Source organism: Schistocerca americana, chromosome 3 (genome assembly GCF_021461395.2).
Source record: "Schistocerca americana isolate TAMUIC-IGC-003095 chromosome 3, iqSchAmer2.1, whole genome shotgun sequence".
In the NCBI taxonomy this organism is placed as follows: domain Eukaryota; kingdom Metazoa; phylum Arthropoda; class Insecta; order Orthoptera; family Acrididae; genus Schistocerca; species Schistocerca americana.
The window spans coordinates 387050989-387078118 of NC_060121.1; the positions used below are offsets into that span (position 1 = coordinate 387050989).

Consider the following 27130-nt stretch of genomic DNA (forward strand, 5'->3'; position numbering starts at 1 on the left):
TTCCTGTCTGGTCGATACAAATTTTGGAGTTGATTTTGAAGTAACTTCCCCATAAGCTAGACACTTGAAACTTTCAACATAGCTGAGAATCGGTTGAGAATTTAATATTAACTCGCTTTCGAGTCTGAGCTTGGCGGAGGGTATTCTGTTTTTCAGTCTGTGTGTTCGGTACAAATTTTGCAACTAATTTTAAACTAACTTCTTGAGAAGGTAAAGACATGAAACTGTCAGATTAGCTCAAAACAGGAAGACAACCCCTATACTAAATCGCTTTCTGTTCTGGTATGTGGTGGGAGAGTGTACTGTTGCTATTCCCCTGTTTTCCTATTCCAGTCGCTAATATTTCACAGTTAAGAACGATTGCTGCTAACCTCCGTGTGGCCTTGATTTTCTCTAATTTTTACATTCATGTTCTTTTCGAAAGTTATACGTAGGAGGAATCAATATATTGTCTTAGGCAACTGAAGGGAGAACGAAATAAACCTGAAATTCACCACATGTCTCTGTTATCTCGTAAAAATGTTTTATATAAATTGTACAATTTCACACACACGAGACTAAAAAGCAGAAAATAACTATTTAAATAAAAAACTTTAAAATTACACGTTTTTAAAACGAACTAAAACGTGTTACATAATCTCTCCTAGCCCCATAAAGATTCCTAATGCCATAATGATAGACCTGAAAATTTATGCTTGTCAGTTTTTAACAGCTATGACAATACTTCTAAGATTGAAAACCATAACCATGGGGCGCATGCTACATGTAATAGTAAGGAGTGTAGAGAGGGACTGTCGCTTATAAACTCACAGAACAGTTCATGTCATTTGAAGTGCATTCAAATTTTTAGCGACTTAGGTGAACTGTTGTTACATCAATTACCTATTGTATGCGTCCCACCTTTTTCATTTTAAATTTTACCTGCATTGTCATAGCTATTAAAATTCACAAGCACAAATTTTCAGGGTTATCTGTGGCTAGGACATAATATTTAATAAATTTTAGTCCATTTTAAAGACGTGTTATATTAAAAACTTTTTACTTAAATAATGATTTTCAGCTTAAATTTCTTGAAGCTCTATCTCTCTCTGCGCACCGATTACCACCCAAAGTCGATTTCTTTTTCGGTAAACGCTAAGGTGACTCGAACATAAACCACATAAATACAATTTTTTGTTGTTGTTGGTGATTTGATCAGTTGCATTTTAAGCATACATTGCCATTTGTGTGAAGTACTTCTAGAGAAAAATATTTGTCATCGTTAGTTAATATCCTCTGAATTTCATTGCTTAGTGTAGTTTCATAATATGAATAATCCTTGCTGGATGGCAAAACAGGTTCGATGTGACGGGAAATCAAACCGAGACGCTCCTCACCTTCCGAAGTCTGACATACATATACACTTCAGATAATACCTTCAAATTACTTAGTTGAATTACAGTATAACGTCTTGTACCCATGTTGAATAAGCTGAAAGAGTACGCGCTCAATGTTACCATGGTCGCAAATATATTTCAGTTAACTGGCGTAGACAAAACTAATAATTTTGCAGCACTGAGTTTCCCCGATTGGTCCTAGTTTTGGGGGCGTTCAGAGGCATTCTGGAGAGGTTTTTGTACTACTGTCTTGGGTAAACGCCGATCTTTTTTCATGTTTCGGGAAATTTGACTGATTGGAAATAAAAAGATTGTAATAAACCTTAGTTAAAATCGATTAATGAGGATCGGCCCGTTGGTGGTTCCTTCGTTTTTGTCTATTAAAAACGCAAAGGCTAGCACGATTAGACTGTCTCTTATACACACATGATGTTCCAAAATGATCTTTATAACTTTGATCACGTATGTTTCAGAAGTGGGAATAGGTAGAAAGGTGCTGTATGCGGCATAATGCTCACACACGCCTAAACCTGTTTTTTTATACATATCTTTTATTTTTATATGTTAGTTATTGTCTGACCAACCCCCCTCACCCCCGGCCCCCAGCAGTTGGCAATGTTTTTGGAACGGTTGGTACAAACCAGATCTGACACCCAGATCCTGCGGAAAACCATTACTTTTCTTTCCTTTGGGCGGGCCCTGTAGGAACTGTGAGCTCGCATCAGAGCAGCGACAGCACACGTTAACGAGGACAAGCTAGGCCGGATATGGTACGGCAACATCCCTTAGACATCCTGTGTGCTATTAGATCGCGCACACATTTATGGTGACAATCTGCCCCCCTTCGCCCACCCCACCGCCCCCTTCCCCCAACGCCCTTACTTTTTTTGTGACAGTCACAGTTTTTCTAGCTCCGTTCCGAATTTTTTCAAAAGTAGTTCGGTACATCTACTTGTTCTGGATTTAACAGTTTTGAAATGATTTATCCTAAGTTTGAATTCATTTCACCTCTATCAGTATGCTGGTACTGAAATGGTATTTTCCCATACAACTAATGTATGAAACAGTGACAAAACACAGTTTGTTGTAGAAACTACGAAAGCCATGTTAGTGACTATGACTTATGATGAAACTTGAGTTGAATGTTTTCATAATGAAAATACGAACATGCTGAAGAAAATTTGCAGCACTGATAAGAACAGTACGTCTGCTCGCACTCTTTCATCTTAGAAGGTACTAATAAAATATAAATTAATGGACTTTTGTGACAAATTAAAGTAATCATTTACATGTATTAAATTTAATTAAGAGTTTTTTGCAGTATCAAAAAATTGTAAAGTGTCCCAAATTTTGGTCTAAAAAACATGGTCACTTTATCACGCTGAACAGAGTGGCTACGAGAATATTACATGTGTATGAACATCACGGCGCAAACCGCAAGTTTCTAGTTTTTCCTGTTTCTGAAATATATGTGATCAAAGTCGTAAAGATAGTTTTCGAACACCCTGTATTGTTCATACTTCTTTATTGAGACAATTAGAAGCCACCGACAATCGGAATAGCGTATACCGCGAGGCCGCCTTGCCCGCCAGACAAATAAATTTTTTAAATGACATTTGCCATTTACTCATTAAGCTGTATTAAAACTGACTTAATTTATGTTCATATTTCTTACTGAAAATGAGTACTACGTTTGATCATGGGTTTCTCTCTAATGTGCTTTCATAAATGCTTGTTACTCTCGCGTGCAATTTACATCTGTTGATCGGTAGGAGGCGCGTGCCCGTTGGCATTGTCAGGACTGAAATGCAGGTGAGGAAACATTGCCCCTCTCACGACCCGCTCCCGGCGATACTTATCTTCTACAGACTGTGTGTGTCCGGGAAAATAATCCGATTTGACCCAGATGTCTGAGATTTTCAAAGTTTTTCTTAAGTGATGGCAGGACTATCCACCGATAGGTGACCTTAATTAGTTACACGTTAAAGGCACCTGGTACAACTTAATCCACAACAGTATATGAATCAGTTTTAAATTATGAAAAGAAAAATTACTCCATTTAGTACATAATTAAATTAACATGTATAATGCTTATTTTAACTCTGACGTACCCCCTGAGATATGTCTTCACTAACCGTGGGGGTAGGGCTGCACTCTGGCTGTACAGTGTAGCACTGCTTTAGTTCAACTAATGAAGAAATTACTACAGGGTGGTTTCACTCCGAAGTGTGAATGGGTAGCTCAGTCTACTATAACCGTAAAGAGTGGTTTGAGCTGAAAGACTGAATTCATGGTTCAACCTACAGAAAAAGAACTGACTGTTTTCACTTGAAAAGAAAGAATTTAGTCAACATGTAAAGCAAACAACAGTGTCGAATGCTTTCATTCGGTTGCTCCCAAAGACTGGTTTCATTCAAATGAGTCACTGAGTAGTCCAACTGACTGAATCGATTGTTTTCATTCGGTTGCACCCATAGACTAGTTTAAACCAAAAGAACAAATTAATATTTCAACCAGTATGTAAAACTACAACCGAATGAGTCGATTGTTTTCCAACAACCGAGTGAATCGATTGTTTTCATTCGGTTGTTCCCATCGCTACGGAGTACAGAAGCCACCTCTACTCGCAACAAGCCACAGAGAACGCTCGAAACATGAAGAAAGGTCATCGTGCAGTAATGAAACGTGTTTATTTCGCTGCGTGCTGATGGCAGGGAGTAAGTTTTAGAAAAACCTCGTGATTTGAAGATCCCGCTTGGTGATAGGTAGCCATCTCGTATGTGTTAAAGACATTGTCATGCGAGTGATCTCATTACAGATAAAATAAAGGTGGTACACTATTATTAAAAAAAAGTCAAGCTGAGTAGCGTCCAAAAGAAGCACCAGAAAGACTGCATGCCGCAAAATAAAGGACATCCACTGACGATGATGGAACCCTGGCGAAATATGCAACTAAAGCACAAATAATCTGATTTCGCAGAGGCTGATCTTCACCAACACATTTAACTAGAAATAATGGACGAAACAGTTAAATCGCTTTTGATAAACTTTACTACAGGATGTAATACAGAAAAGGCTGGTATACTAAAACGGGGGACTCGTGCGAAACTTCCACACTTTTATAGTTTTAAATATTGACATTATTTGGAATAAGTAGAGTCGTTATGGAATAAATGTAGTGGCGGGAATGAAGCCGAAACACCCTGAAAAATGAAGTAAGCACGTTAGACCATAGTAGCAATAGGTAAACAACAATTCAAGGCGACAATGACAAACATATTTGTCGTTCCGGACAGTATATTCGTTAGAACAGTCAACTTGTACAAAGGGCAGAGATGATGGACTAACGCTTTGTTCATGGTTATTATCTAAGATATATTTGTGATAAGATAATATTAAAAGAGAGCCTCTTATTCGTGATTAATAAGTTAGCTTCGAAAAATATAGGTATGAAGCTGAGCGTCCGTGATGCCTTTTTCTTAAGATAGTTAAAAGTCTCTTTTACGTTAAAATTTTCCGCAAGTAATATTATTGCGCAAAATCCTTATTGAATGTTAGAAGCCGGTTAATAAAACTTTCTAACAGTACCTCATTCATCCCTGAGCGATTAGTATGTGTTGAAAAAAGGTGGTTTTAATTTGAGAAATACCATATTTGGTCGAGTGAGTATAATTAATTTCAGTTTCAGAATGAGTGCCATCTACAATTATGCGACTTACTTATGGCCTATCCAGAATCAGAGATAATAGCTGACATCATCTTAACTATTTGAAAATAAAGATGGAGAATCATATACTGGTACAGGTCTACACATGGCATTATCTTTGTGAAAAGTGAGTGACAAGTGAAGATAAATTTTACGCAGTGATATACAAATGACCCATGAAGATAAAACTCTCAACACGAAAAAAATTAAAAACGAAAAAAATTGCGTGACATGAAGATGCAATAGTAGCTTGCAAACATTCTACAAAGATATAAAATGAAATATAAGGTATAAAATGAAATTTAACTACCCTCATCATCAAAAATTAATTCCACCTAAATTCATGATACATAGAGCAAAATTTATTTCACTCAGTAATAAGATTAGAAAGTGGAAATAATGGACAGCCGTATTGTAGTTAAGTCCCGTATTGTGAAGTTACTTGGTAAAAATTATTAATTACAATTTTTTCAACAGTCTTCTGCCTGGTTTGATGCGGCCCACCACGAATTCCTCTCCTCCGCTATCCTCTTCATTTCAGAGGAGCAGTTGCTTTGTACGCCCTCAGTTATTTACTGGATCTATCCCAATCTCTGTCTTCCTCTGCGGTTTTTACGCTCTGCAGCTCCCTCTAGTACCATAAAAGCTATTCTCTGAGGTCTTAACAGATGTCCCATCATTCTGTCCCTTATTCTTGTCAGCATTTTCCATATATTTCTGTCCTCGCCGATTCTGCGAAGAACTTCCTCATTCCTTACCTGATCAGTCCACTTAATTTTCAACATTCTTCTGTGGCAGTAAACCTCAAATGCTTCGATTCTATTCTATTCTGGTTTCCCCGCAGTCCATATTTCACTATCGTACTATGCTGTGCTCAAAACACACATTCTCAGAACTCTTCCTCAAATTAAGGCCAATGTTTGATAGCAATAGACTTCTCTTGGTCACACCTTTAAAATTCTCACTCTGTGTTATACGCATGCACGCTTAAAGTTGGCAACACTGTAGTCATATAGGCCATTCGGCCCCGACTACTGCAGTTGAATTCTGTCAGTGACAGCGTAAACACGTCTGCTCTGCTAATAGTTTACACCAAGGAGGAACAGTGAGCAGTGCCAACTGCAGGCTCTCACCACAGTACCGGGACAGGGCTGTGTGACGTGAGAAAGCTTGTCGATCGAGATGTTTGAAAGTGGCCGGACGAGCAGCACACATTAAAAGGGAGCAGGACTCCCGTCAGCATGGTCCAAAAGATACAACATGCGCAAAAGATGGCTTTCAGCGGATAGGCAAGTTATCATCGATATGGTAGCCTCTTCTTTTGAACATCAGTCATGGTTTTGTCTATCGAATCATCATCGATGGACTCAGCTTCCGATGGGTACCGAGACAATTTACTAAAGAGGAGGTCATCTGCCAGCACTAATTAGTCAATTTGACTTTTCCCTGGGATAGTCGCCCGTGATGAGACGTGGGTTCACCATTATGAGATAGAATAAAAACACCTCGAATCAGCAAATACTAAATAATTCAAGACTTTCCATCGACGGGAAAGATTATGTTAATTATTTTCTGAGATGCAAATGGACCTGCACTGGAAGAGTACATGACAAAGGGAACGACCATCGACAAAATATTGCAGTGAATTTTTGGTAAACATGCTAGAGCCAGCAATTCGCAGCTGATGACAAGGTGTGTTGTCAAAGATAGTATTGCTGTAGCATGAGAACGCACGCCCGCACGCGGCTACCACACAATTTAAACCGTCAAGATATCGGGTTTCGAGCTGCTGGAAGACCCTCCCTGCTGATCGTATCTTGCTCCCTACCTCTTTCATTTGTTTGGGTTGCTCAAGAATGTTTTGCAATCTCGTCAATTTTCCAGGGACACGAAACTACAGAAAGCACTACGAAAGTAGCTTCGCGACCAACAGAAAGCCTTCTTTTTGCGCGGAACACGTGAGTTTGTAAGACGCTGGTCCCCCAGCGCATTAGCCGTGCGGGGTAGCCGCGCGGGCGCCTAGTACGGTCCGCGCGGCTCCCCCCGTCAGAGGTTCGAGTCCTCCCTCTGGCATGGGTCTGTGTGTTGTCCTTAGTGTAAGTTTAAGTTAGCTTAAGTAGTGGCTAAGCTTAGGGAACGATGACTTCTGCAGTCTGGTCCCATAAGACCTTACCACAAATTTCCGATGCAAGGGATAAGTCCCTGCAGTCGCACTATTCTTTGTGCCCTCTGTGGCTCAGATGGAGCCGGCACGGCAGCTCAGAGTGTTCGGTCAGAGGGCTTAAAAAACTGAGTGAACGGATCAACGAACAATCAGAACGGGTGTCATCGGACGTCCGCCACGAACAAATTCGACGAGCAATATAGAACAAAATGAGATAAAAAAAGATGGACAGAGCGTCTGCCATGTAAGCAGGAGACCCCGGATTCGATTCCTGTTCGGGGCACGCATTTTCAACGTGTCCCCAATGATGTATATCAACGCTTGTTTGCAGCTAGGGTGTCGATTTAATCATCATTTCATTCTAGAGAAGCTACACAGTCATCAATGGTATCTGCTCTTCCGGGATCAGATACTACCTTCAAACAAAAAAAATTAATCAGAAAACTATATTTTTTCGAGGTGATCAGTAGAACTTTATTATTATAACTCGTACCTTGGAAAATCGAGTGATTCTTTTTAAAACAAAATCTCAGTAGTCCTAAGAGAGGGTAAAAATTTTAACCATGTTCGTTGTGAAATCGATCTTGCTGGAACACCCTGTAGCATGCTAGGGGCCATCTCTGGCTGTATACGGTAGTGGGATGGATACGTACCCGTTGGGGATGTCCACAGGACTGTGGGCAGTGGCTGAGCCTTCCTCGTCCACCGGCATGAGCAGCAGGTGGGCGCGCGAGTCCAGCATGGACGACATGACCATGCTGCCGCGCCGGCTCACCACGACGCGCTCGTCAAAGTCCGCACCTTGCGTGGACACCGGTGGCGTCGCACCCTGCGACACCTGCCGAAAGCCGCAGGTTGCTGTTACCTTTCGCTAAAACCTGGCTGACATCTGTTAGCCTTATATCTTAAAATAACGTATGCAGCGGCCGTTCCTATTAGTTAATTTCATGTTCCATGGATTACGTGCACGATGAATCTTAATGATGTGGAACGAGTTATATTAGATTCAGAACACAAATTAATTTGTGGTCAAGGAGAAAGTTTTTCATTTTGTTTTCAAATACTACTTTGCTGTCTATCAGACATTTTATATCACTGGGCAAGTGACCAAAAATTTTTGTTGCAGCATACTGCACCCCTTTTAGTGCTAAAGACAACATTAATGTGGAGTAATGAATGTCATTTTTCTTTCTGGTGCTATAATTATGTGCAGTGGATTATTTGCAACAGACTTCATGAGGAAATAAACATTATACTGTGAAGCAGTTGACAAAATGCCCATCTCCTTAAACAGAAATCTACAAGATGATCGCGTTTGAGCATCACATATTATTATTACAGCACGTTCCTTAGCAATGAAGACTTCCTTTCTGAGAGATGAGTTACCCCAAAACATAATTCAATGTGCCATTAATGAATGAAAATTGAAATATGATTTGTTTCTCTCCAGGATTTGCTGCGATTCTGAGTTCAAATGTCGGTAAACTAAACTGTGTTAGGAGTTCCAAAACGTGCTAAAGTTTATTTCTCATCTGGACACATAAGAATTTTTAAGTTTCCAACTTCTGTATTATTTCGTCACGATGTGTCACACTTATCATTGGTATAGTACTCCGAGACGTGCAGAACTCAATGTGTTGCGGCTTTTTAAAATTGAGGGTGAGACCATGCTCAGAAAACCTGTCAATGATACTTTTAAGAACATTATTTACCATTTCTCCTGTTTCTGTGTGAATGCTTGGACTGATTACATCACAAGTGTCATCTGCAAAAAGAATTAACTCTGCTTGTTGTATATTCCACTGAGGATCGCTTACGTATATGAGGAATGATAGTGGATGTAAGCTGAGCCTTGCGAAACCCCAGTTCGAATAATGTCACTGGACTACATTGGGTGAATGACTGAGTACAACTTTCTTCATTATTTTGGTTAGATATGATATTTTTCATTGGCTGGCTATACCATCAATCCCATAAAACTGCAAGCTGCCTAGGACAATACTGTGATTCATACAGTCATACCGAGCGAGGTGGCGCAGTGGTTAGCACACTGGACTCGCATTCGGGAGGACGACGGTTCAATCCCGCGTCCGGCCATCCTGATTTCGGTTTTCTGTGATTTCCCTAAATCACTCCAGGCAAATGCCGGGATGGTTCCTTTGAAAGGGCACGGCCGACTTCCTTCCCCGTCCTTCCCTGATCCGATGAGACCGATGACCTCGCTGTTTGGTCTCTTCCCCCAAACAACCCCACCCAAACAGTCATGGCATTTTACATAGGTCGCAGAAGACACCAAACGGCGCTGTTTCACTATTTAATGCTTTTAAAATGTGGTGACTAACCATGTAAATGGCATTATCAGTAGAGCAGGTCTTCTGAAATCTAAACTGTGGTTTGCTGAGGGTAATATAGTAGCTCAGTTGAGATACTATTCTACAGTACCTCACCTCCTCATAAATTTTGGAATTTGATGTCAGCATGAAAGAGGTCGTTGGTTATTGATATCTCCTATTACCTTTCTTAAAGTGGGTTCTAGATGCAACGCTGTAGTTAAACTTGCTAACATATTAAGAAGTCCATCGGTTCGATCTCTATTTATTCATACAATATTTTTATATATCCTTGAATTCCATTTTTACCATATTTTCTGCGTAGTTTTCTTCATTTGATTTTTAAATTGCAAGTAACCGTAAATGGTTAGATGAGCGAGACTACAGCCAGAAAACTGACATCTTTAGAGACCATAGGAAGAAAAGCGAGGAGGTGTTTAGTCTCAACATATCAAGTATTACGAATTATATGAGGAAACATTCTCTGGTAGTCAGCGTGGCAGCTTCATATTTTTAGAAACAATGTTGCCATTAAGTCCCTACTCATCATCTTCAGTCGGAGCACCTCTGCAATGTAGTGTTTTATACCTACTGGATGACAATTTACACTATCAAGGGAGTATTGAGCAGGCTAATCAACTGCCTCCGAAAGACACGGGTAGGAGGGAAGACTGTTGAACTCTCGGTTCAAAAAAGGTAGTAGAAATTAATGTGTCTATTAGAAGATAGATGCACGAAACATACAACTTTCACCGCTATACTTTAGCGAAATACCGTGACGAGAAGCCAAGAAAATTCTAGCCCTACATAAACCAGTAAGTGGGAACAAGGCTTCTATCTAGTCACCCTTGAACAGTATGGCGTGGCAGTACGAGTACAACAAAACAAAAGAAAACATTTAGGTTTAAATTTCGGGTTTCGCAGGAGGATAGTACAGATGTATAGGGCATGGACAACAATATGGAAACACCAAACACACAACACATTACCATGCCTCATACAGTGTAGGAAAGCCGTTGGCATTCAAAACAGATTCCACTCGTCTCGGGAACTATAGATACAGATCCGACATGGTTTTTAAGGGAATCTTATGCCATTCTTCCTGCAACATAGTCGCAAATTCAGGTACCGATGATGGAGGTGGATGTGATTACATACCCTACTCTCCGACGTAGACCACAAATGCTCAATAATACTGAAAACTGGTCACTGTCGTGGCCAGAGGAGATACGAAAATTCATCCTCATACTCACAGCAGCAAACCGAGACGGATCGAGCTGTGTGAACAGCGATCCTGTCGTCTTGGGACACAACATCACTAATGGGGAGCAAACACTAACGATGCGATGAACCTGATCAGCCAAAATAGTCACACAACCTTTGCTGATAATGCGACCCGGTAAAGTAACCATGGAGCCTACGGAATATTACGATAAGGCTGTCCAAATCATCACCGAACCCCCGCCATGTTTCACTCTTGGGACGTAAACTAAGCCAGAAGATCGAATTGTGTGAAGAAATACTCATTCGACCAAATGACTTTCTTCCTTTGCTCCGTAGTCCAGGTTTCCTGGCATCGGAACTACGTTTTCTTTCTACGGGCATTTCCATCACAGATGGGCGGATTTGGAATTCCGGCTCACCCTGCAATTGCCAGCTTATGGAGCTCTCTTCGTGTTGTTCTGGTGCTGACAGAGTTGGCGTGTACGATATTCAGTTCTGTAGTGACTTTTGCAGCTGTCGTCTTCTTATTTTTTGTCATAATCCTCTTCAACGACAGTCTGTCACGATCGCTCAACATTCACTTTCATCCGCATTGTGACTTAGCGGATGAAGTTTCCCCGATTTCCATGTATCGGCACCTCTTGAAACACCAAGCCTTTCGGTTACTTTGATTGCAGAAGCATCCACCGTACGAGCGCCAACAATTTGCCCACGTTTGAATTCACTGAGCTCCGTCATAATGCACTCCCAACTACACACAACACTGTTCTGACCACAACTGACACTTGCAAAGAATTGAGGCCACTGCACAGATGCAGTTCGTGGACAAATACAAGAATACCTGCAGGCTTTTCTAGAATTTGTGTTTATGTTCAAGCATGCATTTCTAGCAGTGTTTTCACAATTCTATCCATCCCTGTACCATCGTTTAGACGGTGACACAGACTTCCATATGGTCGACATGCAACACATATCTCTGGCGCTGACAAGGAACTGAAAGAGTTGAAAACAAATGAGTCGGCAGCTTCGGGCGGAATACCGAACAATTTTTTAATAGATTAGTACTCGGGAATGACCTACTACTTAGCTTGCATCTACCGCAAACCTCTCCTCCATCGCAATGCCCCAAGCGACAGGAAAAGTGTGCTGGTGACTTCTCTATATAAGGAGGGTAAACGAAAGGATCTGCAAAATTACATACAAATATCCCTAACTTCGGTTTTCTGCAGAATCCTTGAGCATATTTGTAGTTCGAATTAAATAAATTTCCCTGAGACAGAGAACTTGTGTTTGCAAAACACCCTGGATTTAGCAAGCATCACGCGTGTGAAACTCAGCTTGTCCTTTTCTCGCTCGATAGCCTGAGAACCACGAATGAAGGGCAATAGGGCAGATCTCATCTTCCTAGACTTGCGGAAAGCGTTTCCCACAGTGCACCACTGCAGACTGTTAACGAAGGTCCGAGCATATAGAATAGGATCTCGTATATGTGAAGGGCTTGAAGATTTCTTAAGAGAACCGAGTTCGTTATATTGAACGGCGAGTGTTCATCAGAGACGAGGTTATCTGCAGGACAGTGCCAGGAAAGTGCGATAGGACCACTGATGATTGGTATGTACATAAACAAACCCATAGCTTGAGCTGCAATATGAGGCCGGCTGGAGTGGCCGAGCGGTTCTAGGCGCTTCAGTCTGGAACCGCGCGCCCGCTACGGTCGAATGTTCGAATCCTGTTCGGGCATGGATGTGTGTGGTGTCCTTAGTTTAGTTAGGTTTAAGTAGTTCTAAGTTCTAGGGGGCTGATGACCTCAGTTGTTAAGTCCCATTGTGCTCAGAGCCATTTGACTAATTTTGCAATCTGCGATTGTTTAAGCTGCAGTGTACTGGAAGGTGTCGTCGATGAATGGCTGCAGGAGGATACTAAATTACTTAGATAAATATTCCATTTGCTCTGATGAATGCCAACTTGCTTCAGATGTAGAAAAATATACACTCCTGGAAATTGAAATAAGAACACCGTGAATTCATTGTCCCAGGAAGGGGAAACTTTATTGACACATTCCTGGGGTCAGATACATCACATGATCACACTGACAGAACCACAGGCACATAGACACAGGCAACAGAGCATGCACAATGTCGGCACTAGTACAGTGTATATCCACCTTTCGCAGCAATGCAGGCTGCTATTCTCCCATGGAGACGATCGTAGAGATGCTGGATGTAGTCCTGTGGAACGGCTTGCCATGCCATTTCCACCTGGCGCCTCAGTTGGACCAGCGTTCGTGCTGGACGTGCAGACCGCGTGAGACGACGCTTCATCCAGTCCCAAACATGCTCAATGGGGGACAGATCCGGAGATCTTGCTGGCCAGGGTAGTTGACTTACACCTTCTAGAGCACGTTGGGTGGCACGGGATACATGCGGACGTGCATTGTCCTGTTGGAACAGCAAGTTCCCTTGCCGGTCTAGGAATGGTAGAACGATGGGTTCGATGACGGTTTGGATGTACCGTGCACTATTCAGTGTCCCCTCGACGATCACCAGTGGTGTACGGCCAGTGTAGGAGATCGCTCCCCACACCATGATGCCGGGTGTTGGCCCTGTGTGCCTCGGTCGTATGCAGTCCTGATTGTGGCGCTCACCTGCACGGCGCCAAACACGCATACGACCATCATTGGCACCAAGGCAGAAGCGACTCTCATCGCTGAAGACGACACGTCTCCATTCGTCCCTCCATTCACGCCTGTCGCGACACCACTGGAGGCGGGCTGCACGATGTTGGGGCGTGAGCGGAAGACGGCCTAACGGTGTGCGGGACCGTAGCCCAGCTTCATGGAGACGGTTGCGAATGGTCCTCGCCGATACCCCAGGAGCAACAGTGTCCCTAATTTGCTGGGAAGTGGCGGTGCGGTCCCCTACGGCACTGCGTAGGATCCTACGGTCTTGGCGTGCATCCGTGCGTCGCTGCGGTCCGGTCCCAGGTCGACGGGCACGTGCACCTTCCGCCGACCACTGGTGACAACATCGATGTACTGTGGAGAACTCACGCCCCACGTGTTGAGCAATTCGGCGGTACGTCCACCCGGCCTCCCGCATGCCCACTATACGCCCTCGCTCAAAGTCCGTCAACTGCACATACGGTTCACGTCCACGCTGTCGCGGCATGCTACCAGTGTTAAAGACTGCGATGGAGCTCCGTATGCCACGGCAAACTGGCTGACACTGACGGCGGCGGTGCACAAATGCTGCGCAGCTAGCGCCATTCGACGGCCAACACCGCGGTTCCTGGTGTGTCCGCTGTGCCATGCGTGTGATCATTGCTTGTACAGCCCTCTCGCAGTGTCCGGAGCAAGTATGGTGGGTCTGACACACCGGTGTCAATGTGTTCTTTTTTCCATTTCCAGGAGTGTAAGTTACTGCAGATAAGTAGGAAAAAGAAACTTGTAATGTTCAGATACAGTATTAGTGGTTTGGTAATAGATCTGCAAATAGACGCAGGCACGCCGATTAAATATGTAAGTGTAACGTTGCAAAGAGAACAAGTAAGTAATATCAGTAGTAGGGAAGGTGAATGGTCGACCTCAGTTTAATTGGCTGAATTCTGGGAGAGAGTAGCTCATCCATAAAGGAGATCGAGTTTAGAATACTAGCGCGATCGATTCTGTAGTACTGCTCGAGTGTTTGTAATCCGCACCAGGTAAGATTAAAGGAAGACATCGAAGCAATTCGGAGGCGGCCTGCTTAGATTTGTTACCGGCAGGTTTGATCAACAAGCGAGTATTACATAGATGATTCGGGAACTCGAATGGGAATCCCCAGAAGGAAGACAGCACTCTTGTCGCCAAAAGCTATTGACAAAATTTTGGGAGCTGGCGTTTAAGACTGACTGCAGTAAAGATCCTACTGTCGCCAACATACGTTTCGCTTAATGACAGTGAAAATAAGATAAGAGAAATAAAGACTTTTATGGAGGCATATTGACAGACGGTTTTCAATGTCAGAGAAACGTATATTATTTACGGAAAAATTTTAACTGAACAGTTTTCAATGGCTCGAATGAAACTTTTGTGAAAACTATCAATTACTTCAAGAAAACTTTTGGCTGTCTTCTTACGGTAACTTGAAACGTAGCAAGGTGCAGCAGCTCCGCATTCTATAATCCTACTCCTAAAATATATTCGTTTTCTGATCTCTTTTCGTTGTCAAGTTATATATCAAGAATACCTAAAATTGCTAAACTCGTTTCCGCCCTCTGTTTCATTGAACATTCTTATTCATGGTACAGTTCTTAAGAGTACTGATGGTAACGTTAGTTTTGGATGAAAAAATTTATTTACTTTATAGTCACGTAAGCCACATACTCTTCAGAATTTGACTTCGTAATTATTATTTGTTTTCGGATTGGCATACTTCTTTGAAAGTCCTCATTCTCCTCTTATAAACAAACGTTTTACTTTATCCCAGAAGTTGGTATTTTATAACATACTGCTACTCAAAATTTTCGTACTCTAGAGTGTTCGAGGAGGAGGAGAAGATTAGTTTTTAACGTCCCGTCGACAACGACGTCATTAGAGACGGCGTACAAGCTCAGATTAGAGAAAGATGGGGAAAGAAATCGGCCGTGCCCTTTCAAAAGAACCACCCCAGCGTTCGCCTGAAGCGATTTAGGGAAATCATGGAAGACCTAAATCAGGATGGCCGGCCGCGGGTTTTAACCGTCGTCCTCCCGAATTCGAGTCCAGTGTGCCACCTAGCTCGGTCTGCAATTTTCGCATCTTAAAATGTGGTACTGTCCTAAATCCAGTGCTATAATTTTCGTATTTTTTTAACTTCCTGGCAGATAAAAACAGTGTGTCGGACTTGGACTCGAACCCGGGTGCCCTTTCTTCCAGGGGTGCTAGTCCCGCAAGATAACCGGGAGAACTTTCGTGAAGTTTTGAGGGTAGAAGAATAGGAACTGGCGGAAGTACAGCTGTATAGGCGCAGAGTGGTCCCGAGTCGTGCTCCTACAGCTCAGTCGGTAAAGCCCTTGCACGCGACAGACAAAGTTCCCAGGTTTGAGTCGCGGCCAGTGCGCTGTTTCAATTTCAAATGAGCGCACACTCTGCTGTAGATTGAAAGTTCGTTCTGGAAATGTACATTTTCTGGACTGAAGTAGAAAATTTAAGTTTCCAGAAAATTTTACCTGCGACTGGAAATCCTAGCACCCATTATAACCCCCGCCTCATAAAACAGAACCTTTGTTTTTCGTAAATTAAGGATATACATACAATAGTTAAAAGAACAGCGTTCATGCATAACCTTAGCATTACCAACGGGTGGGAGGGGCAGGGGGGAGGGTTTCGTACCTTCACTGACTCAATATTCATATGTTGTATCTACGTTCTGATGTGTGAACTTGTTCATTACTGCATTTACAATTGAGTGATTGTAGAACTTTTTAGTTAAGATTCATTTATTTGATATTTATTCTCCACGGGCCTTCCAAGCCCCCCCCCCCCCCCCAACTCCCGCCCCCCCCCCCCCCCCCGGCTCCGTCCATAATTTTTTATTTAATAAAATTGCAGCCAAATATCCATATACAGTTACTTTGCTTAACATTTTACATTTACATTTTACATTTTTGCATATTCATTTATAGATTTCACTCTTTTACTGCTCAATTCTATGTGATATCGTTCACAGGCTTCGTTACACAGTTCACACACACATGCTATGGTTGGGTCGTGGTAAGTTTTTTTTTTTGAAAATTGGTTGATGAAAGCTGTGAATAGAAAATCTAGTTACTACATGTCGCAGTTCGAAGTTTGGTGCTGTCCATGAGCGGTTCATCATTGCTTCGGTGCAAAGAACTCCGGCCATACTTTTTCTCGTTTATCCTCCATGATCTTCAGTTGATTTCTGGAAGCCCTGGTGTGTGGCATCATACATCGAAGTTTGAGGTCTTCAATTAGGAATGTCTCCCTCGCTAACAGGTACCCTAGTCTAGATCTTGTCTTTGAGAGATCTAGTGCTCTTTTTAGATAAGTGTTTCTAGATTTTTTTCTGTCGGGTGGTCTCAAAAAACCTCCATCCCATAGGCCAGGATTGGCAAGATTTTTGCTTTGAATAATTCCATGGCCGTTTCTAGACTGAGTAGGCGGATGCCTTTGATGTCCTGTATTGCTATTATTGCTTGGGATGCTCGATCTGTTGTATGTTTTGTGAAGCATTTGGTTGTTGGTTGCAATGTCACCCCTAGGTATTTAAAGTCTGTTGAGATTTTTATTTTTTGTCCTCTGATGTTGATTTCCGCATTCTTGGGTGTTTTGCCTCCTTTTCTGAAAATCACCATTTCTGTCTTTGGCTCCGGCGGTAATACCAAGGAAAAATTTCAGGTGGTTGAGACATTGGTTTTAATTATTTGAAACGAAATGAGGTTTTGCATTGTAATTTCCAAACATATTTTTATGACGTCGACCGTTTTTATTTTCATTTTTTCTGCTGCTGTTGAACAAGTAACATGAATGGACAACGTTTGCGTGACAGGTCTGTTGAAAGAGTGGTTAAAGAAGTCTTGAACGAATCACATTTAAATGAAAGTGAAGTGGATGATGATGTGGAAGAAATTGGAACCGATTCACAGTCTGAGAATTATGCTGGCTTGTAGGATAGGCAACTTTCAAGGATAGTAATATGGGCCAAAACAAAAAAAAAGTGGGATCTAGAATGTGTATCTAAAGAGCTAAGAGAACTTGTTAATCTTTTATACTGTATAACACATATTTTCTACTGTAAGCTCTGGTTTCCTTTTGGAAGAGGTAGTACGGAAAAAAACAACAAAAAACTCTAGTAAATATGAGTTCTAAAGTGCGTGCCTCAAGAACCATGATACTTCAGTAGAAGAGATGTGATTCACAGCATCAAAGATGTACAAGTGCTTATAGCTCTTGCAGTATGCGTTTTATAGCATATGTTTACTAGATCTCTTTTCTTGTTTTGGTCTTCACTACCACCTCCGAACGTTGCCTCCCCTTCAGTCTAAGCAACAACAGTGCCGGTACAAGTTTTCCACTGTCAGAGGCATCAGACAGATTTCACTTATAACTTCTACTTGGTTGTTTCCAGACCAGGATCCCTTGCCTCAAACTGATGAATTTACCTTTACCCATCATCCATGAAAGTTTGTAACATCATCTCGGAATCACCCTGCAGATTACGTCCACTACGCGTTACATGTGTCAACATCGTCAGCTGTATGTCCTCCTGATTTAGTCCGTGTATTACAACAGTAGCGCGTGTCTGGCAGTGTGAGGTACCTGGGCGCGCCCGTTGGGCACTGCGCGTCCGCAGGCGAGGTCGTCCTCCTCGGCGGGCACCACGTGCATCGACAGCCGCTGCTCCTCCACCGTGGCCGGCCGCGTCTTCAGCTCGTGCATCGGCCCGCCTGCACACACCAAACACGTCACTCTGTGTACAGCAGTCCAAGCGAATTGTTTGCCCTGCATAAGAGGTACCCACTACTAAAGTATTTCAGGCAATCATACATTATTTGAGAAGGTTGCAAGCATGACTTTCGCCTGTACACTTATTTTTCTGCACAAAGAGCTTGTCAGAGAATGCACAAAGTAATGAAAGAGTATTTCAGACGCACATGAGTGCAACACACAGCATTTGGTATAAATTCATAAGCAAATTAATTAGCAAAACCGCCCCATTGGAGAGCTCTTCTGTCATGACTGCGAATGGAGGGGTAGCTATAAAGTTTTAATTATCACCTCGAAATATTCAGTGATGGTGTTAGTCCTTCTCTCTATATATTCAGCCATCAACTGACACATTTCTTACCACCAATGAGTGACTCAGAGAAGATCTTGCTTGTAAAAGTCTGCAATTTGACTGTTCAGGAAACATGAATACTTTTGGAGCGAAAGGAATGGAAAGGAAACGGGATAGGAAAAACATAATAAGGAAATAATGACTTCTAGCCGCTCAGTGCACTGTGACAATTGAACAGAGAGAGTTGAAAATTTGTGCCGATCAGAAACTCGAACCCAGATGCTCCGCTTTCCAAGAACGGTTGCCTTATCTGGACACGCTTTCGGTCAGAGACAGATTCCCAACTTCCCATCTACACCCGCCCGTCAACTCACTACTCGCAGCTATCTGATTCCCAGAGGAGTTCGGACGTTGGTCGTGCCTCCACACTGAAAACTTTTTCATTGAACAGAGGTCGCGCCCATACAGTTACAGATATGAGTATCATCTTTTCCGTCGGACATGTCTAACGGAACAGACGTCACTCATATCTATAATTGTGCAGGAAATGCTTCACCTCTGGAATCACCTCGTCGTCATTTTGCAAATTCTTCATGGAAAGCATAGACGATGAAGTCACTGGGTGACATCTCAGCAGAACACGGGAGGTGGGGGGCCTGGCGAGGAAAACTTCGATAGCCCAAAGAGGCAGCCTGTGTGTGACGATGAGTAGACTCAGCTGAGGAGTTCTCGTGGAGCAAAAATAAACAAATAAATAAAGCTGTAGTCTCATCAAGAGATGTCGCTAGTATGCTCCTATAAGCGTACTAGCATGGAAGTCCCAAAATGTAGTCACCAATACCTTGCCCATTAGTGGTTGAGTATTCACTTTTCATCTGTTTCAGCGTTGGTGAATCCACAAGTTTCCATTGATCTCTTTGCTCCTTTGCCTCGGTATCGTAACGATACACCCAACACTCGTCCATGATGATTATGCCACTAAAGAAATCTGGATTAGTCTGGAAAATGTACGCTGCTGCTTGGGTTCGGTAGGCTTTTTTAACATGTGAGAGCAGTCGCAGATATCAGTCCACGACGGCGTTTCTCATGTTCAAAATGTCGTTCATGATATTGGTATCTGATCTATGGCTGACTTTCAGTTTCTTCTCTATCACATCGATTTTGATACGCCGGTTATGGAGCACAAAGGGTTCCACTTATCTTGTGATTCTTACGGAGAATGCTCTGCCCCACTTCATTCTTCATCATTCAGATTTGTTTGACCACACTAAAAACATCCACGTCAGAAAAATACTGTGTCGGGGAGGGGGGGGGGGGAGGGGGGTGATGGTGCAATATTGCCATTCCCATTCAGATGCAGAAAACATATTTCCATGCGGGGTACTCCACTTTATGAATAGCGTGCGCAATTTTGTTTTGGATCCCTCAGCGGCGTGCTGCGGTACTATGGCGTGGGGATTTTATCGTGTATCAGATCCAGAGTAATCTACCTTCAAACAAACGAGAAATTGATAATATAGCACGTACTTAGCATCGGCGTGACAGTAGATTGTAGGATGAGCAATACATACGTGGTAAAAGCATTTGATAATAGTTACATCGTCGATGTCCGACACATACAACATTCCGCTTCGTTGTCGTACGTGCCAGAGCCTTAGAAACGCACCATAATAACAATGACAACGGTAAACCAACGTCGCTACAGTATGCTATCAGGGCGACAACGAGAGTAGTCGCCACCGACCCCTGCCGCTTACAGTAATGGACAGAAAGGCCACCGTGCAGCAAGTGACTTGGGACTCCAGTGGTGGACAACAATAACTACTCAACAGCCACTCCATTTAGAATGAATACTTCCCCACCTCATCGCCTTCCCCACCACTATGGGATAGAAGCCCCCTCCATACTCGTGCACCTCTGGTCACCTCACGTCAAAAAGCACTGCGATTAGCACGGGAGTACGAATACCGCCCCTTGACAATCAAGGCACTGAAGAACTAACGAGATGCGGTACAGGTTCAAACTTTCCCGTGGCTGGGTACAACTAAGATGAAAATCTCAACTTCCGATTCATTTCTTTTGACAACAGGGCGCCATTTAGATAGGTGGGGAAGTATTATCCTATGGGGATCGTTTACACGGACTGGGATCGGGATTCTGCTACCGTAGTACTGGGGAAAGATACAGGAACTTACTAGTGGTTTTTTTCGGGGCGTAGTAAAGTCCAGGTGCTAGTGGCTGCTACATGCTAGTAGCAAGATGTCATTAATTCGGTTGATCTGGAGTATTTACGCACCAGTAAGAAATAGAACATACCACATATTTTACATTCATTCATAGATTGTTGATATACAAGGTGTCCCAGACCTGTTGGATCCAAATTATGAAGATGGCACAAGGAGCGACATTGAGAATTTTGACATTAACTACCTAATGGTCAGAAATGAACAGGCGCAGCTCGTGCTTTCATAATGCGGAAGGTTGCGACGTATAGCGACAGGAAATATGGTCCAGGGCTCAATAAAAGGTTTACAGACTGTGTTTCCTTTCCTTTTCAAAATCAACTACTACATAAAAACAAAGCTAAATTCAACATAAAATCTATAGCCAGTAAGTTTACACCCTGACGTCATGTTACTTAATACTTGAATGCAACAAACTATACTAAAAATGACGCGTTTTGGAGGGTTCTTATATATGTTATATCAATTAAACTGCATATTTTTGTAATACGCAAGCATAAAGACGGAAACCACCAAATACCGGATAATAACTTGAATGTTATTCGTGTTTTCAACTCTGAACTTGAGATGCTTAACCCTTTTCACGTTTATGAGTTTGTGTTTATGACTTCACGCGACGAAACAAAGCCGATTATGTCTTATTTGTCATAGTAACTTCACCAACGTGGTTGCGGTAGGCAGTTGTTGCTTAATACAGCATAAGCATATAGTCCCATACGGCTTAACATTGCCACTTTCATTACTGTGGTAACGCCACTTTTCTTCTGAACTTATCGCATGTAACTGCTGATCCAATGATTATAACAATTTTCAGCTGCGTCAGTGATAGCTACCCTGCTATGTTATCTGATATAGCTACATATTTTATTTTTAAATGCCTTGGATGATATTTTTTTTTCATTATTTTGCTTGTAAATCTGAAGATGGCCTAATCTAGCCAAAACGATTCATAACAATAAAAGAATGTACTTCATGTGAGGAATGTTTTTAATATGTTATGCCGTTTTGGTCATAATGTTATCTTTTATTGTTTAAATCGAACGTTTCCGAGCTACAACTTCTACTTCAAAGATTACACTGACATTTTTCAGCGTTACACCCAATTTAGTAATGTAGCAACATTCAAAGCAATACTGACGCTAGGACTTCTTTTAGAAGATAGCGTGAAGAGAGGCACACCTACGTTTATAGCATTTATAGATTTAGAGAAAGCTTTTGACAATGGCGACTGAAATACACTCTTTGACATTCTGGAGAAACTAGTGATAAAATACGAGTAGCGAAAGGTTATCTAAAGCTCTTAGAAGCTGCAGCTGCAGCTACAAGAATCGAAAGGTATGAATTGGAAGCTATCAACGAGAAGGGTATGAGGTACAGTAGGCAAGCAGTGCAAGAAACGAATGAGAAATTGGGAAGCGGAATTAATGTTCAGAGCGCAGAAATAAAAACACTGCAGTTTTTCGATGGCATTGAATTTCTGTCACCAAAAGCAAAGAACTTAGAAGAAGAACTGAACGAATTGGGTAGCATTTTGAAAAGAGGGCCGGTCGAGATGGCCGAGAGGTTCTAGGCCCTTCAGTCTAGAACCGCGCGACCGCTACGATCGCAGGTTCGAATCCTGCCTCGGGCATGGATGTGTGTGATGTCCTTAGGTTACTTAGGTTTAAGTAGTTCGATGTTCTTGGGGACTGATGACCTCAGCTGTTAAGTCCCATAGTACTCAAAGCCATTTGAAGCATTTTTTTTTTTTTTTTGAAAAGAGGTTACAAGATGAATGTCAACAAAAGTAAATTAAAGCTAGTGAAATGTAATCGAATTATATCAGGGGATACTGGCAGAATTAGCTCAGGAAATGAGACACTATAAATAGTAGATGACTTTTCTATTTGGGGTGGAAAACAATATAATGGGCGAAATACAAAGTATATAAAATTAAAACCGTTGTCTGTTAACACTGATAACTCTACGCAAATGCCGCTGTTCTCGGCCGTTAAGTGAACGCCGTCGGCCACTACGTTTTCCGTGTGAGAGATAATGCCTGAAATTTGGAATAGTCGACACACTCTTCACACGTGGATCGCGGGATATTGAAATCGCTAACGATTTCCGAAATAGGATGTCCCACGCATCCAGCTCCAAGTACACTACTGGCCATTAAAATTGCTACACCACGAAGATGACGTGCTACCGACGCGAAATTTAACCGACTGGAAGAAGATGCTGTGGTATGCAAATGATTAGCTTTTCAGAGCATTCACACAAGGTTGGCGCCGGTGGCGACACCTACAACGTGGTGACATGAGGAAAGTTTTCAACCGATTTCTCATACACAAACAGCAGTTGACCGGCGTTGCCTGGTGAAACGCTGTTATGATGCCTCGTGTAAGAAGGACAAATGCGTACCATCACGTTTCCGACTTTGATAAAGGTCGGATTGTAGCCTATCGTGATTGCGGTTTATCGTATCGCGACATTGCTGCTCGCGTTGGTCGAGATACAATGACTGTTAGCAGTACATGGAATTGGTGGGTTCAGGAGGGTAATACGGAACGCCGTGCTGGATCCCATCAGCCTCGTAACCCTAGCAGTCGAGATAACAGGCATCTTATCCGCATGGCTGTAACGGATCTCGATCCCTGAGTCAACAGATGGGGACGTTTGCAAGACAACAACCATCTGCACGAACAGTTCGACGACGTTTGCAATAGTATGGACTATCAGCTAGGAGACCATGGCTGCGGTTATCCTCGACGCTGCATCACAGACAGGAGCGCCAGCGATGGTGTACTCAACGACGAACCTGGGTGCACGAATGGCAAAACGTCATTTTTTCGGATGAATCCAGGTTCTGTTTACAGCATCGTGATGGTCGCATCCGTGTTTGTCGACATTGCGATGAATGCGCATTGGAAGCGTATATTCGTCATCGCCATACTGGCGTATCACCCGGCGTGGTGGTATGGGATACCGTTGGTTACAAGTCTCGGTCAGCTCTTGTTCGTATTGACGGCACTTTGAACAGTGGACGTTACATTTGAGATGTGTTACGACCCGTGGCTCTACCCTTCATTCGATCCCTGCGAAATCCTACATTTCAGCAGGATAATGCACAACCGCGTGTTGCAGATCCTGTACGGGCCTTTCTGGATACAGAAAATGTTCGACTACTGCCCTGGCCAGCACATTCTCCAGACCTCTCACCAATTGGAAACGTCCGGTCAATGGTGCCCGAGCAACCGGCTCGTCACAATACGCCAGTCACTACTCTTGATGAACTGTGGTATCGTGTTGAAGCTGCATGGGCAGCTGTACCTGTACACGCCATCCAAGCTCTGCTTGACTCAATGCCCAGGCGTATCAAGACCGTTATCACGGCCAGAGGTGGTTCTTCTGGGTACTGATTTCTCAGGATCTATGCACCCAAATTGCGTGAAAATGTACTCACATGTCAGTTCTAGTATAATACATTTGTCCAATGAATACCCGTTTATCATCTGCATTTCTTCTTGGTGTAGCAATTTTAATGGCCAGTAGTGTACCATTCGTTCAAAGTGTGTTAATTTCTGTAGCGTCGGAAATCTTTTCACCCGAATCATCTGAGTACAAATGACAGCTCCGCCAATGCATTCCCCTTTTGTACCTTGCGTAAGGAATAGTACCGCACATTTCATGACTCTTGTCGCCTCAGAGTTCTTTCCCTTTCCTTGAAGTGCCTTTAGGGTCACGTAACACCTGAAACGTCCATTTCCGACCAAGTTTGCAACACTCTACCACCTGCACGGTATAGATCCTAATAGTTTGGGACTCCAGTTGAAAGAGAGTTGCTGGTAGGTGTCGAGTGCTGACCGTTGGCGAGGCGTCCGTTGGCGCTGTGGGGCCGCGGCGCCGGCGGCCTGCGCTGGTGCCAGCGCACTGGCTGGTACAGCACGGCGCCCACCACCGAGTGCAGCCCGATGCCGCCCAGCACCAGCATGGCGCCGCGGAAGCCGTAGCTGTGGAGCAGCGCCTGCACCACGGGCGGCGCGCCGATGAAGCCCAGCCCCACGCACGCCTGGCACAGGCCCATGGCCAGCCCGCGGCGCTCCAGGAAGTACGAGTTGAACGCCAGGTACGACGCCGGCACCACCAGCCCCAGGCCCACTCCTGCAACAACCGAAACACCGTGTCGGTCCGTGGTTTGGGAACCCACTAAAGCATTCCTAAAAACTAATATACACTGTCGGAGAAAAGTACGTCCTTCTACATGTTTCCACGTCACTCAAGATTCATAGCTACAACAGCGCACATGGAGTACATGAAATGATTACATTTACAGATCAATAGCACAAGCCGTTCTGAGGTACCAGGTATCGACCCGAAATCGTGCAGACGGCGAATAGCGTCGCGTTATTCCACGCCTGTGAGCCGTAATTGTGTCCGACTCTTCGAAAAGCGCGCCAGGCGGAGTGCTTTCGCTTTGCGTATATTGTTTGCGGTGGCGCTTTCGGTTTGGTGCGCTGTTTAGATCGGTACCGCCCTCTGGCGGTAGGTGGAGCAAGTGTACGGTAGCGTGACGATCGAGGAGGACGTACTGGGCCGTGACCGAGAGAGGTGTTGGCGCGAGCGGGGCCCTGCTGTTAGGGGTCGTCAACTTCTCGCCACGTGCTTTGGCCGAACTCTTGGCTGTCAGGGGCTACGTCTCCCTTACCGGCATGTACGTGGCTTATGAAGCTTAGATGCCGTGGTGCAGGAGATCAACGCGTAGGACCATATCTCTTCTTATCGTCCGTTGAAAGCACTGGCAGCGGTTGGCTCTGACGAGCATCTGGAAGTGCAACGTGTTCCCGGCGCTGGGGTGGAGTGTAAGAAGTTGAGTACTGTTTTTATGTAACAGAGTTAGTTATATATAAGTATATGTATAAGAGAAGGTTTTCAAGTTCTAGCGAAGAGTATGAGTTCCTTCACCAGTGGTTTTGTTGGGGTCGTCCCACCACAGTTTTCGTTTGCCTGTCCGCGGGAATGTGTTAATTGCTTTTTGCTCGGGCAGTTTTCATTCACACCTCGGTTGGGTGATTTAGGGTCGGTGTCGCGGGTCTCTGTGGTTCGGAGTCTGTGCGGGCAACGCCATTGCTACATGTTCTGGTTTTGAGTAACTCGGGGAGGTGGCGGCTTGTAATGGAAGTTTTGGGGCTGATCTGCTATGGCCCTGTAGACCACCAGTAACTATTCCGCCTATTGTGATTTGGGCCCGTTTACACCTGTCATTCCCTCACCGAGCTAAGGATTTTTTTTTTTTTTTTTTTTTTTTTTTGGGAACTGCCTTTAATGTGGGTGTTTGTGTGCTAGCTTATTCACATTTATCTTGAAACAAATATAAGTTACGTAACTGGCGAGAGACAATTATTTTTGCTTAGTACAAGATAGCTACTTAAAGTTTTTTTAAATTGTTCCCTTATTGATATAACTAGTTTAAAATATTCTTATTGTTAACGTCTAACCTTGCAACATCCCTTAAGTAGAGCTATTTTTAAGAGTTTTTTAACTGTGTGTGTGTGTGTGTGTGTGTGTGTGTGTGTCTCCAGCTAAAATCTCATTATTGGCAAGTTGTTAATGTCATACGTGGTAATCTCCTTCTCATAATGAAAATTGTCAAGCTATCTGAAATTGTTTTTGAAATTGTTTTTTTAATAAAAAATGCCAGACTTAAAAAAAGTATTATTAAGTGTTTTAAAATAAAAAGGTATCTTTAGCAGTGTGTGTTATTTCACCAGCACCTCCTGGCCCCTACTTCCACGATAACGTTTCGGAATAACATGTGTACTTGAGTTGCCGGCGTCTGTGGCCGAGCGGTTCTAGGCGCCTCAGTCTGGAACCACGCGACCGTTACGGTCGCAGGTTCGAATCCTGCCTCGGGCATGGATGTGCGTGATGTCCTAGGTTTAAGTAGTTCTAAGTTCTAGGGGACTGATGACCTGAGATGTTAAGTCCCATAGTGCTCAGAGCCATTTGAACCATTTTGTGTACTTGAGTTGTTACTAGTGAACCGCCCTAAGTGACGGTTCAGCCTGCTCGACCTATTCACGTAGTTCTGTAAGAGTTGTTGATTGACGAGTCACATGAGTCACTTCTCGTCCCATCTTATCCCATACGTGCTCGATTGGAGTTAAGTCTGCAGATCGCGCTGGCCAAGGAAGTTGCTGCAAGTCCTGCAGAGTATGTTGCGTTTCGCAGGCAGTGAGTAGGTGGGCATTATACTGTTGGAAAGACGCATCACCCTCGTGTTGTGAAAACGGTAATGAACGGGTCTGACAACATTCTACACATACCGAGCGCTGGTTAGCGTCCCCT

At 43.3% G+C, this 27130-nt stretch overlaps 1 protein-coding gene across 1 annotated transcript in view; it reads right to left on the minus strand.

Moving 5' to 3' along the window:
• The window catches only part of LOC124605705, a 310921-nt gene that overhangs the window by 61267 nt on the left and 222524 nt on the right, over positions 1–27130 (minus strand). Inside the window, exons 5-7 of the mRNA XM_047137569.1 lie at positions 24650–24946; positions 18101–18228; positions 7900–8084 (exon numbers count right to left, since the gene is read on the minus strand). Coding sequence (XP_046993525.1) covers positions 7900–8084; positions 18101–18228; positions 24650–24946 — 610 coding nt within the window. The remainder of the gene's footprint in view (positions 1–7899; positions 8085–18100; positions 18229–24649; positions 24947–27130) is intronic.